A 14,484-nucleotide genomic window follows, 5' to 3' on the forward strand; every position below is an offset into this window, starting at 1 on the left:
GAACAGTCTAGGCCTCAAAAGCTAAGGAAGAGGGATGGTGACCTCCTAGTAATCCCTAGGCCTTTCCCTAACTCCTGCCAGTATGAGCAGATCCTGATGGTGGAAATGCTTATATGCCGGATTCCTATGCCCTATTGTCACACTGCCTGAAGGACGTATTTAAAAGAAAATATTAAAGTGTTTATTAATATCTAGTTAAAACGGGAAATAACTGTACATCACTTTCGTGACTATCAGGCTCCAGACTCAAGTAATGTAGTTCAGGAAGTAAATACAGTATACCCACTACATAACATAAAATCTGGACTAAATCCTTATCCTGCTGACACGTTGGTGCCAATATATGCTGGAGAAGGAATCAGGACACGGTTCTTATATTTGAACCCGGCACAGGTGCGTTCAGTAGCAGTCCTACCTAGCGTAAATTGCAGAGCAGCTGAAAGTGAATCAAAAGCTGGAAGCCCTGTTGCGAGTGGAAGCGATATTATCTTCCAATCTCATAATCTAGTAGTGTGTGAAACACGTCACACACCATATCAGGGAATTCCAGCATAAAGCATCCACCCAGTATTGATTAATTCTATAGACGCTCACTCAGCTGCCTACATCTGCCTACCTATTCATGCAAGACAGCACTGGGTCTCGGTATCAGACCGCATTCACACTACCAGGTCAGCTGTTGCGCTGCCTGACACTTGGTCTTCACCCTGCCTATGGAGCCGTGTCCTAAGTGGAGATCACCGGCTCAACGCGTTTCAACATGACATGGTCTGCCACGTATCATCAGGAGCATAAGTCTCTCAATAGAGGTAAGCCTGTAGAGCAAAGAATGCCTCACACTTTTGCGTGTCAAGGCTCCGGCGCTATGATGGCCGTACGCGGCCACACGAACGCCAAAAGGATATCAGACAAGCCCCGCCTGTAGTGGAGGTGTGTGCTAGTCCTCCGCGAATCATGGAGAGGCGCGTCATCTGACATTCGCCCCCTGATCCGCCCAGTACTCTCGTCACTACACACGCCTCCTCATACTTGCGCAACATGCGCTAATGTATTGGGGGAACCGAAAGTTGCGTCTACACATATGTCATATAAACGTATCGTTCCGATGTGGGCATAGTACAGAACCTTTACAGGTGACAGATTGGTGTCCATATACATCAGTTCTAGAACCATTATATAAAGGATACACAAACCAGACCTACAACACTGTGTCACCTATCCTCCCTGCGTGTCAATCACCATACCTGTTCTCTGCAACTACATGCCAGTCGCAGTGAAGAGGGTAAGCCTTCAAGGGAGACAAGCAAGGGGGAACATCAACACACTTCTGTATCTGTCTGTACTTAGTAAACAACAGTGGAAGAAACCATAGTTGTGTCATGCAGTTGGATTAAATGAAGCAAGCATATGAAATAGCTTCATTCAGACCTCTTGGGTGGATAGTTTGTAACTTATAAATCCACATTGCTTCTTTCCGGAGTAACACTGTATCAATATCTCCACCGCGTATGGATCTATTGATCAGAACAATCCCTTGAACCCGCAAAACATCTGGATTACCGTCATGTGCTTCACGTACATGACGTGACACAGTTGTGTCCCGTGAGTTGCGGATATCTGATAGGTGTTCACCTATTCTCCTCCTAAGTTCGCGCTTGGTCTTGCCTACATACTGTAGGCCGCATTTACAGGTAATCAGGTACACTAAACACACTGAGGTACATCTAATGAAGGACCGAATATTATATCTCTCCCCAGTTGAAAAACTGGTGAAGGAGTCTCCTTTAATGATGTGTTTGCATATAATACAGGAACCACAGGGGAAGTTGCCTTTCGCTGTAATTTTAAGGCATGTCCCTGGCGTAGGACGTGTATAGAGGATGTGCACCAATCGATCGCGTAAGTTGGAGCCACGTCGATACGTAACAGATGGACGATCAGATATAGATGATCTGCAGAATCTCACGGACCTGTCGATGGGCCTTATCAAAAGTAGCTAGGATACAAGGGGTGGAATCAATATTGGTCCTGCTTTTTGGGACCAGCAATTCACTCCGATTCGCACTCATGGCATGATGGTATGCCCTTTTCAGAGTGTGCTGTGGGTACCCTCGATTTTTAAACCTAGATCTCAGATCCGAGGCCGCTGCCTTGAACTCACCAACCTCAGAACAATTCCTCCTGGCCCTGAGGTACTGTCCTTTCGGAATGCCACTTCTCAGGGCCAGGGGATGTCCACTCTCCCAATGCAGGAGACTATTGGTGGAAGTTTGTTTTATGAGTAATTTGGTAGTAATTCTCCTGTCCCTACCTATTAAAATGGTAAGGTCCAGGAATGTAATCTGGCTCTCTTGCATTTCAGATGTAAAGAATAGACCTACTTGGTTCGTGTTCAAGGTTTCCACAAAGTGCGTGAAGCTAATTCTAGTGCCATTCCACAGTATCAGCACATCATCTATATATCTAATCCATAATTGGATACAAGATGTGTATTGTTCCATCATGTCAGTAAACACCACATCCTTCTCCCACCAGCCCAGGAAGAGGTTTGCGAATGTCGGGGCACAGGGACTGCCCATCGCAACCCAGCCTGAGCTGGTGGTAGATACGTTGGTCGAAGAGGAAGATGTTTTGTGTCAGAATAAAATTCTGCATGATGAAGAGTTGCATGATGAAGGTATTGTGGCGACGACAATGGTCACCCCTCTGTTGGAGAAAGGTCCCTACATCCTCACATCCCAATTCATATGGTATGGAGGTGTACAGGGCTTCTACGTCCAAGCTTGACAACTATACTCCCTCATCGCAATAGATACCATCCAACCGCTGTAACACATCCATGGTATCACGGGCATAGGATGGCAGGCTCACTACAAATGGACGCAAGATGGTGTCCACATACGTACTAATGTTTGCAGTGAGGCTGCCAATGCCCGAGACAATGGGTCTGCCCTTCAATTGGAGGCCTTGTTTATGTAGCTTGGGCAGACTATAGAACGTAGCAAGGACAGGGAATTTAGGTAGTAAATATTCATACTCTGCCTTGCTAATAAGTCTCTCCTCATATGCTTCACCCAGTATTGTCATGAGCTGGGCTCTATACATAGATGTAGGATCAGTGCCCAGAACAGTATAGGTCTTTTTATCCTCCAGGAGTCTGAGGCACATTATGCGATATTTATCATGATCCATGACCACAATATTGCCGCCCTTATCTGAGGGCTTGATGACAATATTGGTGTCATTCTCTAACTCCTCCAAAGCGACCCTTTCTTTGTGGTTCATATTGTCATGTCCCATGGATACTCCATCAAGTTTCTGGAGATCACGGGTTACCACACTTAGAAAGGTATCGATTGGGGTGTTGTCATTTAGAGGTGGAAACATTTTTGAGGGATTCTTTAAATCCGTAAACGGGCCATCACCTATGTTTCTGTCCCCCTCCTCAGATAAACCCACCAGAAGGTGTAAATCCTGAAGATCCTCAACATCAATCCCCAGCTCATGACACTGCCGTTTATTATGCATAGAGAAAAACTTTTTCCACTTGAGTTTACGCACATACAGTTGTAAGTCTTTAATCCAGTTAAAAAGATTAAACTTTTGTAGGGGTACAAAAGATAGGCCCTTTTTAAGAACCTCTATTTGTGGTGCAGAGAGGTCACGCTTGGACAGGTTGACTACCTGGAGTTCATCTACTTGGGATCCACTGGGGCTTTCTTGTGACGTAATAGGTAGTCGGATACTGGTGGGATCTGATCTAAAAAACCACCCTGTGATCCCCTCCCTGATCTACCTCCCTGTCTTGATCCCTGAGATCTCGGAGATCTTCTATTTGAACTACCACGTCCACAAAGCGGAACACTCCCTCGCTCTCCGTCAGTGTCACATTCAGAGGAAGACAAATCAGTGTCTATCTCTGAAGTGACCTGATGTCTGGGGCCAAATTCAAGTACTCTCCCTTCCTTTAAGTCACTGGATTCTCTGTTATACAGGAAGTGATTTCTATCTTTGATTTGAGACGTGAAGCGTTCAATATTTTGTTGTAGTAACGTCTCTTTTTTGGTAAAATCTCTATGCTCACTATGTACCTCCTGACGAAGCCTACGTGGCAAAACACGTGTCGAGGTTGATGCGTTTGGGGAGTGGTGTGACTAGTTCACAGCAGCAACATGGGTAGGTAACATGGTATCTGTAGCAGGGTGGGACGAGTGGCTAGAATTATCTATATAGGTCATCTTTATGCATAGTATTTCACCGTCCTCCCATTACCTACAGTGTTTGTATGCTAGATGCTGAGACTGGGAGTAGTTGAGTTGTCATTAGGGAACAGCAATGGCACCCGCAACTACTCCAGCATTCATAGCTCTTGTGTAATTTGTGGTGTTACCTGCTGTTTATGATCACATCATCCCCAAATGTGATTCTCCACATTGTAGAGCCCCATCGTGGCTCAGTCTCCATGTCCTGTCCCCTTTGCTCTTACTTGTATTGATTGTCTATTGAATTGAATAAAATGAGATTTTTTATCATGATATATTCTCGCTCTTTTGTTGTATAGTCCACCTCTAAATGACAACACCCCAATCGATACCTTTCTAAGTGTGGTAACCCGTGATCTCCAGAAACTTGATGGAGTATCCATAGAAACATAGAAACATAGAATGTGTCGGCAGATAAGAACCATTTGGCCCATCCAGTCTGCCCAATATACTAAATACTATGGATAGCCCCTGGCCCTATCTTATATGAAGGATGGCCTTATGCCTATCCCATGCATGCTTAAACTCCTCCACTGTATTTGCAGCTACCACTTCTGCAGGAAGGCTATTCCATGCATCCACTACTCTCTCAGTAAAGTAATACTTCCTGATATTACTTTTAAACCTTTGCCCCTCTAATTTAAAACTATGTCCTCTTGTAGCAGTTTTTCTTCTTTTAAATATTCTCTCCTCTTTTACTTTGTTGATTCCCTTTATGTATTTAAAAGTTTCTATCATATCCCCTCTGTCTCGTCTTTCTTCCAAGCTATACATGTTAAGGTCCTTTAATCTTTCCTGGTAAGTTTTATCCTGCAATCCATGTACCAGTTTAGTAGCTCTTCTCTGAACTCTCTCCAAAGTATCAATATCCTTCTGGAGATATGGTCTCCAGTACTGAGCACAATACTCCAAATGAGGTCTCACTAGTGCTCTGTAGAGCGGCATGAGCACCTCCCTCTTTCTACTAGTAATGCCTCTCCCTATACACCCCAGCATTCTGCTAGCATTTCCTGCTGCTCTATGACATTGTCTGCCTGCCTTTAAGTCTTCTGAAATAATGACCCCCAAATCCCTTTCCTCAGATACTGAGGTTAGGACTGTATCACTGATTTTATATTCTGCTCTTGGGTTTCTACGGCCCAGGTGCATTATCTTGCACTTATCAACATTAAATTTTAGTTGCCATATTTTTGACCATTCCTCTAGTTTTCCTAAGTCCTTTTCCATTTGGTGTATCCCTCCAGGAACATCAACCCTGTTACAAATCTTTGTGTCATCAGCAAAAAGACACACCTTACCATCGAGGCCTTCTGCAATTTCGCTGATAAAGATATTAAACAATATGGGTCCCAGAACAGATCCCTGAGGTACCCCACTGGTAACAAGACCTTGGTCTGAATATACTCCATTGACTACAACCCTCTGTTGCCTGTCCCTCAGCCACTGCCTAATCCATTCAACAATATGGGAGTCCAAGCCCAAAGACTGCACTTTATTGATAAGCTTTCTATGTGGGACAGTATCAAAAGCCTTACTAAAGTCTAGATAAGCGATGTCTACTGCACCTCCTCCATCTATTATTTTAGTCACCCAATCGAAAAAATCAATAAGATTAGTTTGACATGATCTCCCTGAAGTAAACCCATGCTGTTTTTCATCTTTCAATCCATGGGATTTTAGATGTTCCACAATCCTCTCCTTAAGTATGGTTTCCATTAATTTCCCCACTATTGATGTCAGGCTTACTGGCCTATAGTTGCCCGATTCCTCCCTACTACCTTTCTTATGAATGGGCACAACATTTGCTAATTTCCAATCTTCTGGGACGACTCCTGTTGCCAGCGATTGGTTAAATAAATCTGTTAATGGTTTTGCTAGTTCAACGCTGAGCTCTTTTAATAGCTTTGGGTGTATCCCATCAGGCCCCTGTGACTTATTTGTATTAATTTTAGACAGCTGACTTAGAACCTCTTCCTCTGGAGGTGGGACAAGACAATATGAACCACGAAGAAAGGGTCACTTTGGAGGAGTTAGAGAATGACACCAATATTGTCATCAAGCCCTCAGATAAGGGCGGCAATATTGTGGTCATGGATCATGATAAATATCGCATGATGTGCCTCAGACTCCTGGAGGATAAAAAGACCTATACTGTTCTGGGCACTGATCCTACATCTATGTATAGAGCCCAGCTCATGACAATACTGGGTGAAGCATATGAGGAGAGACTTATTAGCAAGGCAGAGTATGAATATTTACTACCTAAATTCCCTGTCCTTGCTACATTCTATAGTCTGCCCAAGCTACATAAACAAGGCCTCCAATTGAAGGGCAGACCCATTGTCTCGGGCATTGGCAGCCTCACTGCAAACACTAGTACGTATGTGGACACCATCTTGCGTCCATTTGTAGTGAGTCTGCCATCTTATGCCCGTGATACCATGGATGTGTTACAGCGGTTAGATGGTATCTATTGCGATGAGGGAGTATAGTTGTCAAGCTTGGACGTAGAAGCCCTGTACACCTCCATACCCCATGAATTGGGATATGAGGATGTAGGGACCTTTCTCCAACAGAGGGGTGACCATTGTCGTCACCACAATACCTTCATCATGCAACTCTTGAATTTTATTCTGACACAAAATATCTTTCTCTTCGACCAACATATCTACCAAGAGCTCAGGGGGGTTGCGATGGGCAGTCCCTATGCCCTGACATTCGCAAACCTCTTCCAGGGCTGGTGGGAGAAGGAGGTGGTGTTTACTGACATGATGGAACAATACACATCTTGTATCCAATTATGGATTAGATATATAGATGATGTGCTGATACTGTGGAATGGCACTAGAATTAGCTTCACGCACTTTATGGAAACCTTGAACACGAACCAAGTAGGTCTATTCTTTACATCTGAAATGCAAGAGAGCCAGATTACATTCCTGGACCTTACCATTTTAATAGGTAGGGACAGGAGAATTACCACCAAATTATTTATAAAACAAACTTCCACCAATAGTCTCCTGCATTGGGAGAGTGGACATCCCCTGGCCCTGAGAAGTGGCATTCCGAAAGGACAGTACCTCAGGGCCAGGAGGAATTGTTCTGAGGTTGGTGAGTTCAAGGCAGCGGCATCGGATCTGAGATCTAGGTTTAAAAATCGAGGGTACCCACAGCACACTCTGAAAAAGGCATACCATCATGCCATGAGTGCGAATCGGAGTGAATTGCTGGTCCCAAAAAGCAGGACCAATATTGATTCCACCCCTCGTATCCTAGCTACTTTTGATAAGGCCCATCGACAGGTCCGTGAGATTCTGCAGAATCATTGGTCTATCCTCCAGTCTGATCCAGACATTGGATCATCTATATCTGACCGTCCATCTGTTACGTATCGACGTGGCTCCAACTTAGGCGATCGATTGGTGCACATCCTCTATACACGTCCTATGCCTGGGACATGGCTTAAAAATTCAACGAAAGGCAACTTCCCCTGTGGTTCCTGTATTATATGCAAACACATCATGAAAGGAGACTCCTTCACCAGTTTTTCAATTGGGGAAAGATATCATATTCGGTCCTTTATTAGATGTACCTCAGTGGGTTTAGTGTACCTGATTACCTGTAAATGCGGCCTACAGTATGTAGGCAAGACCAAGCGCGAGCTTAGGAGGAGAATAGGTGAACACCTATCAGATATCCGCAACTTACGGGACACAACTGTGTCACGTCATGTACGTGAAGCACATGACGGTAATCCAGATGTTTTGCGGGTTCAAGGGATTGTTCTGATCAATAGATCCATACGCGGTGGAGATATTGATACAGTGTTACTCCGGAAAGAAGCAATGTGGATTTTTAAGTTACAAACTATCCACCCAAGAGATCTGAATGAAGCTATTTCATATGCTTGCTTCATTTAATCCAACTGCATGACACAACTATGGTTTCTTCCACTGTTGTTTACTAAGTACAGACAGATACAGAAGTGTGTTGATGTTCCCCCCTGCTTGTCTCCCTTGAAGGCTTACCCTCTTCACTGCGACTGGCATGTAGTTGCAGAGAACAGGTATGGTGATTGACACGCAGGGAGGATAGGTGACACAGTGTTGTAGGTCTGGTTTGTGTATCCTTTATATAATGGTTCTAGAACTGATGTATATGGACACCAATCTGTCACCTGTAAAGGTTCTGTACTATGCCCACATCGGAACGAGGCGTTTATATGACATATGTGTAGCCGCAACTTTCGGTTCCCCCAATACATTAGATGAAACAGGGAACGTTGGCTAGGGCCAACATATTTAATAGACCCAGAGACAGGCTTGTTTTTTCCGGAAAAAGCACAACCCAACTCACTCTTATGTATAAATAGACAAACCAATGCAGCCGCAAAAAATGTTCCCTGTTTTGTTACCAACTACAGTTTGGAATTTTCACAAATTTGCGCCGTATTCACTAAACATCTATCTGTTCTAAATTGTGACGAGCAGTGGTCTGACATCAGCTCAGCAGGTGTCAGATACATTGCACGTCGCGCACCGACTATTGCGCAAAAAATCAGCCCAAGTCTTTTCACTGATAGTGACACCAGTAAAAAAGAAAAAAGTGCTTGGCTGAGACACAAAGGCACATTTAAATGCGGCCACCGCATCTGTACGTGCTGCAATTACATTAAAACAGGTTCAGTAGTTGTTTCAACAGCAACTCACAACTCCTTTAATAACAAACAATATGTAAATTGCAACACGAACCATGTGGTGTACGGCATTACCTGCACTATATGTAGTTTACAATATATTGGATGCACAACCAACAGTTTAAAAGTCAGAATCTGTAAACACCTTTCAGACATTCCACATACCAGAGAGAGAAATGTTTCAGCGGCCAGTCTACATTTCGCGGTCTCCCATCAGGGAGATACCGCAGGTTTTCAGGTTCAGGCCCTAGAAAGGGTTAATCCTCCTGCCAGAGGTGGTGACTATAAGGGTCCATTCACACGTCCGTAAGTGTTTTGCGGATCTGCAAAACACGGACACCTGCAATGTGCGATCCGCAATTTGCGGATCCGCACATCACAGACACTATAATAGAAAATGCCTTTTCTGGCCCGCAATTGCGGACAAGAATAGGACATGTTCTATTTTTTCCAGGAACGAAATTGCGGATCCCGAAAAAACGGATCCCGAAAAAACGGATGCGGATCCAGGAAATGTGGATTTGCATCTGTTCCAGCCCCATTGAAAGTGAATGGGTCCGCAAATTGCGGAACGAATGCGGACCCAAATTACGGACGTGTGAATGGACCCTAAGCGTAAGCTCCTTAACAGGGAGTCCTACTGGATTTTTTGTATGGGATCCCGGCAGGGTTAAATCGCAAACATTTAATCCTGCATTACTGATCTTTGCTCAGATATACTTTTAAAACAGTTTATGTGTTTTTTGACATATCCAACTTTTTATTTCTATATGTATCTTTGCTCCTATACTCACATGGCATTGGGATAGTAGGCGGAACCCAATTTGTGTGTCCACTCCTGCTAATCCAAACCATCTGCGAGTGCTAGGAAGTTCAGCTATTTAAGTATGTAGCCATTCAGCAACCATTGTCCCATGAATAAGGATCAGTATTAGAGCATCCGAAACATGTAGACCTGCTTGCCGTGTTGGATTGTTTTTTATCCTGTGTTATTTTGGAATAAAGAACAACGTATTTTTTGGAAAGCTGGACATCCCGTCTTATTTTCATACAGTTTGCAACTGGTGCCCCTTCCAAGCACCGTCCGTGCTTTCACTGCAAGACTGACCAGGTGAGCGCCGCCTACGGAACTTTTACACCTCATCAGTAAAGCATGGTGGTGATAGTGTCATGGCGTGGGCATGTATGGCTGTCAATGGAACTGGTTCTCTTGTATTTATTGATGATGTGACTGCTGACAAAAGCAGCAGGATGAATTCTGAAGTGTTTCGGGCAATATTATCTGCTCATATTCAGCCAAATGCTTCAGAACTCATTGGACAGTGCTTCACAGTGCAGATGGACAATGACCCAAAGCATACTGCAAAAGCAACCAAAGAGGTTTTACGGGAAAGAAGTGGAATGTTATGCAATGGCCAAGTCAATCACCGGACCTGAATCCGATTGAGCATGCATTTCACTTGCTGAAGACAAAACTGGAGGGAAAATGCCCCAAGAATAAGCAGGAACTGAAGACAGTTGCAGTAGAGGCCTGGCAGAGCATCATCAGGGATGAATTGTCCCATTACTTTTGGTTCCTTAACAAGTGGGAGGCACATATGCAAACTGTTGTAATTCTTACACCGTTCACCTGATTTGGATGTAAATACCCTCAAATGAAAGCTGACAGTCTGCAGGTAAAGCCCATCTTGTTTGTTTAATTTCAAATCCATTGTGGTAGTGTATAGAGCCAAAAAATTTACAATTGTGTCAATGTCCCATTATTTTATGGACCTGACTGTAGTCATGATGCCACCAATATCACGGTCTCAGCACAGGAGGGTTAGTCTGTAGGATCAATGACTGTCACAGCGCTAGGAGAAAGTATAATGTGAGCCAAAAAGACAATGTCAGTCAGTGACAATGGTGACGCTGTCGTGGAGAAAATAGAAGGATTTATCTTTTGTGTTAAAATTCTGAGGGGTTGTTTTGCATAGAATTGTAGGTAGGATGGTAGAAGGATCTGCCATTCCTGTGCCACTTCAGCCAAGGTTTTCCCCAGTCTAGACTAGACCGTGTAATGCGACCTGGGCTCACTAGTAGGATAGATCACTGCTTCTTGAGTCAGTCAGGGCTTGAAAATGACAGCATTGACAGTGGAGGTCTGAACCAGTGCATGCTGCTTTATCTGAACTAACCCTTAGCTGAGTTCACCTATCTGTATAGTGAGCGCCCAGAGGGGCAAGTGTTTTATGTTGTTTGTTCTGTTAAGAGAATTGCTCAAAGTTATCATATAACTTTGATGCCTGTTTTTCACTGGTTCAGCAATCAAAACAAGTTGGACTTTTAAAATCTGAGCAGATTTTATTATTGACAACCCCAGATAGATCCCAACACTTTAAATACTGTTTGAATGAATATAAAATATTAATATGTCCACATACATTCTAAAACTATTACATGGAGTGTTACTATTCCACGTTTCCCACTGGATTCTCCCATAGTGTGGATGGATGGATGAATACAGTAATAAGAATCTGGGATAATTCCACCCTGTTAATGCTTCTGAATAAATGGAGTTAATAATTATTTTTTTTGCTTGTAAAGCATGCCCTACATTCCAAGCAAGAATTTGGCCTCCCCTGATCTAAAAAGTTACTACATATAGAACATCAAAATGGATTCTTTCCTGTATGACTTCTCTGATGATCCCTAAGTCTGGATATAGAAATAAAACATATCCCACATTCTGAACATGAATATGGCTTCAATCCTGTGTGAATTCTCTCATGGTAAACAAGACTTGATTTGTCTTTAAAACATTTCCCACATTCTGAACATGAATATGGCTTCTCTCCTGTGTGAATTCTCTTATGTGTAACGAGATTTGATTTTGAAGTAAAACTTTTCCCACATTCTGAACATGAATATGGCTTCTTACCTGTGTGACGTATGTGATGTCCCATAAGTCTGGCATTAGTAGTAAAACATTCCCCACATTCTGAACATGAATATGGCTTCTCTCCTGTGTGACTTCTCTCATGTATAGCAAGATATGCTTTAACTGTAAAACATTTCCCACATTCTAAACATGCATATGATTTCTCTCCTGTGTGAGTTCTCTCATGTGTAACAAGATTTGATTTCTGTGTAAAACATTTTCCACATTTTGAACATGAATATGGCTTCTCTCCTGTGTGAATTCTCTCATGGCAAACAAGACCTGATCTGTCTTTAAAACATTTCCCACATTCTGAACACGTATACGGCTTCTCTCCTGTGTGATTTCTCGTATGTCTAACAAAATTTGATTTATCTGTAAAACGCTTCCCACACTCTGAACATGAATATGGTTTCTCTCCTGTGTGACTTCTCTTATGAGTAACAAGATTTGATTTGTGTGTAAAACATTTTCCACATTCTGAACATGAATATGGTTTCTCTCCTGTGTGACGTCCCTCATGTCTAACAAGATTTGATTTCTGTGTAAAATATTTCCCACACTGTCGACATGAATATGGCTTCTCCCCTATGTGAATTCTTCTTCGTGTAGAAAGAACTGAGTTTTTTGTGAAGTCTTTAACCTCTTTCTGACCTGTACTTGTGGTAGCAATCTGTGATTGGTCAGGAGAAGGTTCCTCATGATTAGGGGGATTACATGACAGATCTGTACTGTGAAGACCTGGATGTACATTAAGGGTAATGAGATTTTCTCCTGAAGAGTGCTTTGTGATATCTTTGTCCTCTAGTGATAAGGTGGAGTTTTCTTCAGAACTCTCAGTGGGATTTTCTGTAAAAAGTAAAAATATTGGAATTTGTGATTTTGTTTTTCAAACTACAGAATTAAAACATTTCTATTAGTATGGAAGTGGACATAACAGGTAAAGTAAAGGCCATTCATTTTCAATTTATTCATGGCTTCAGCTGAAAAACCTGCACATGTAATTCCAGCCTTATATTTGTATAACAATTCAACCCCTTCCTGATTTTTGTTTTACTCCCTGCCTTCCAAGAGCCATAACAATTTTATTTTTGCAAAGGATACAATAATAATTGTTATGGTTCTCAAGTACACAGCAATGGAAAATGGTGCAATACAACGCTGTGTAAAAAAAAAAAAAATCTGTATTAATTGTACATTATACACACAAATAATTAAAATCCAATAAACTATAATTCACAATTCCAGTGTAATATAAATTACCACGGGTCCCTCACGGTTATTAAAATGGCTGGGCACTTTAATTATAGCCATTTTCTATGGAAAGCATATGGTATTAGTCAATATTTAAATATTGCTATATGTGCCAATTCAGAAAATTTGCTCAAACCAATAAAAAACAAAGTTCTTGCAGTAAATTATATCAAATAGGTTGATCTGCACAGACCATACAGATTTTGTATGGTTATACTAGTTCGCATCCAGTGAGGAACATGACAAAGGTCAAGGTGGTGACTTTTCTCTGAATTTGCAGATATCTGTGGGATGTACTAAAAAACAAGTCTGATCAATGCAGGCCGTAGTCACACCTTACAGGATCTGATACAGGACACCTCAGAGGTTTTGTGGAGTCCATGGCTCTATGGGTCACAGACTTAGGTTTTATGTTATGGCTAATCAGTATATCAAAAAATTTGATTTCTTATACAGTATATATTGTATACCAATAGCTGGTAAAGTTCTGGAGGGATGTATGTGTCACCCAAGTTTCTAAGCTAGGTGTCACCAGCACATTTAGTTTGTAAATTAATTTTCTGGGCTGGATTTAGCATGGAATTTCTAGGTAGGTTGGTAGTAGGATCTGCCATTCCTGTTCCACTACAGCAAAGGTTTACCCCAGTCCAGACTAGCCCCAATGAAACGGCCTGGACTTGTTAGTAGGATAAATCACTGATGGTTAGGTCAATCAGGGCCTGGGAAGGTCTGAGCCAGTGGATACGGCTTTATGTGAACTAAGACTTCGCTGTAGTCACCTATCTGTATAGCGAGCTCTCAGGTAGGCAGGTGTTTTCTGTTTATTCTATGAATTGCTCACAGTAATGATTTACTGTAACTTTGATGTCTCTTCTTCACTAGTTCAGCAATAAAGATATTGCCGACACCAAAAGCCTGGACAGATCTCAACAAAATAAGGAGTTTAAGAAAAGGAGTTTGGAAACTAAGGTTGGATATAATTTCCTTGTGTGTTGTTGGCTTAATTTTACGTGGTCCTTCAACTACAGCAGACAGGGTCTAAATCTAAATCATTTATACTGTTTTACTTTTTTACTGTTATAATCCCCATTTAGTATGTGTTGCACAATTTACAACGCAGTCCAGTGCACATCTTGCATGATGTATGCAGTCCTGGAACAGCCGTTCGAGGGTGTATATCTTTGTTCTAGATGTGAGCAAATTACCCGTTTGGAATCGCAGATCGAGTCTCTAAATGGGCAAGTTGCAACACTGAGAGGCATTGATAATTTGCAAAAGAGTTTGCTTCTCACCGAGCAAGCACTCTTTGGGGTAGATGAGGGGGAGGGTGACAGAGAGGAGGCTGAGGAAAG

The 14,484-nt window shown here is 42.4% G+C and overlaps 1 protein-coding gene across 1 annotated transcript in view; it reads right to left on the reverse strand.

Annotated features, from left to right (window-relative positions):
- Positions 1–10,808: 10,808 nt before the first annotated feature.
- The window catches only part of LOC120990673 (zinc finger protein 585A-like), a 1,368,789-nt gene continuing 1,365,113 nt past the window's right edge, over positions 10,809–14,484 (reverse strand). Inside the window, exon 6 of the mRNA XM_040419583.1 lies at positions 10,809–12,727. Within this exon, the coding sequence (XP_040275517.1) occupies positions 11,610–12,727 (1,118 nt within the window). The 3' untranslated portion in view covers positions 10,809–11,609. The remainder of the gene's footprint in view (positions 12,728–14,484) is intronic.

This window comes from Bufo bufo, chromosome 2, assembly GCF_905171765.1.
Source record: "Bufo bufo chromosome 2, aBufBuf1.1, whole genome shotgun sequence".
NCBI lineage: Eukaryota > Metazoa > Chordata > Amphibia > Anura > Bufonidae > Bufo > Bufo bufo.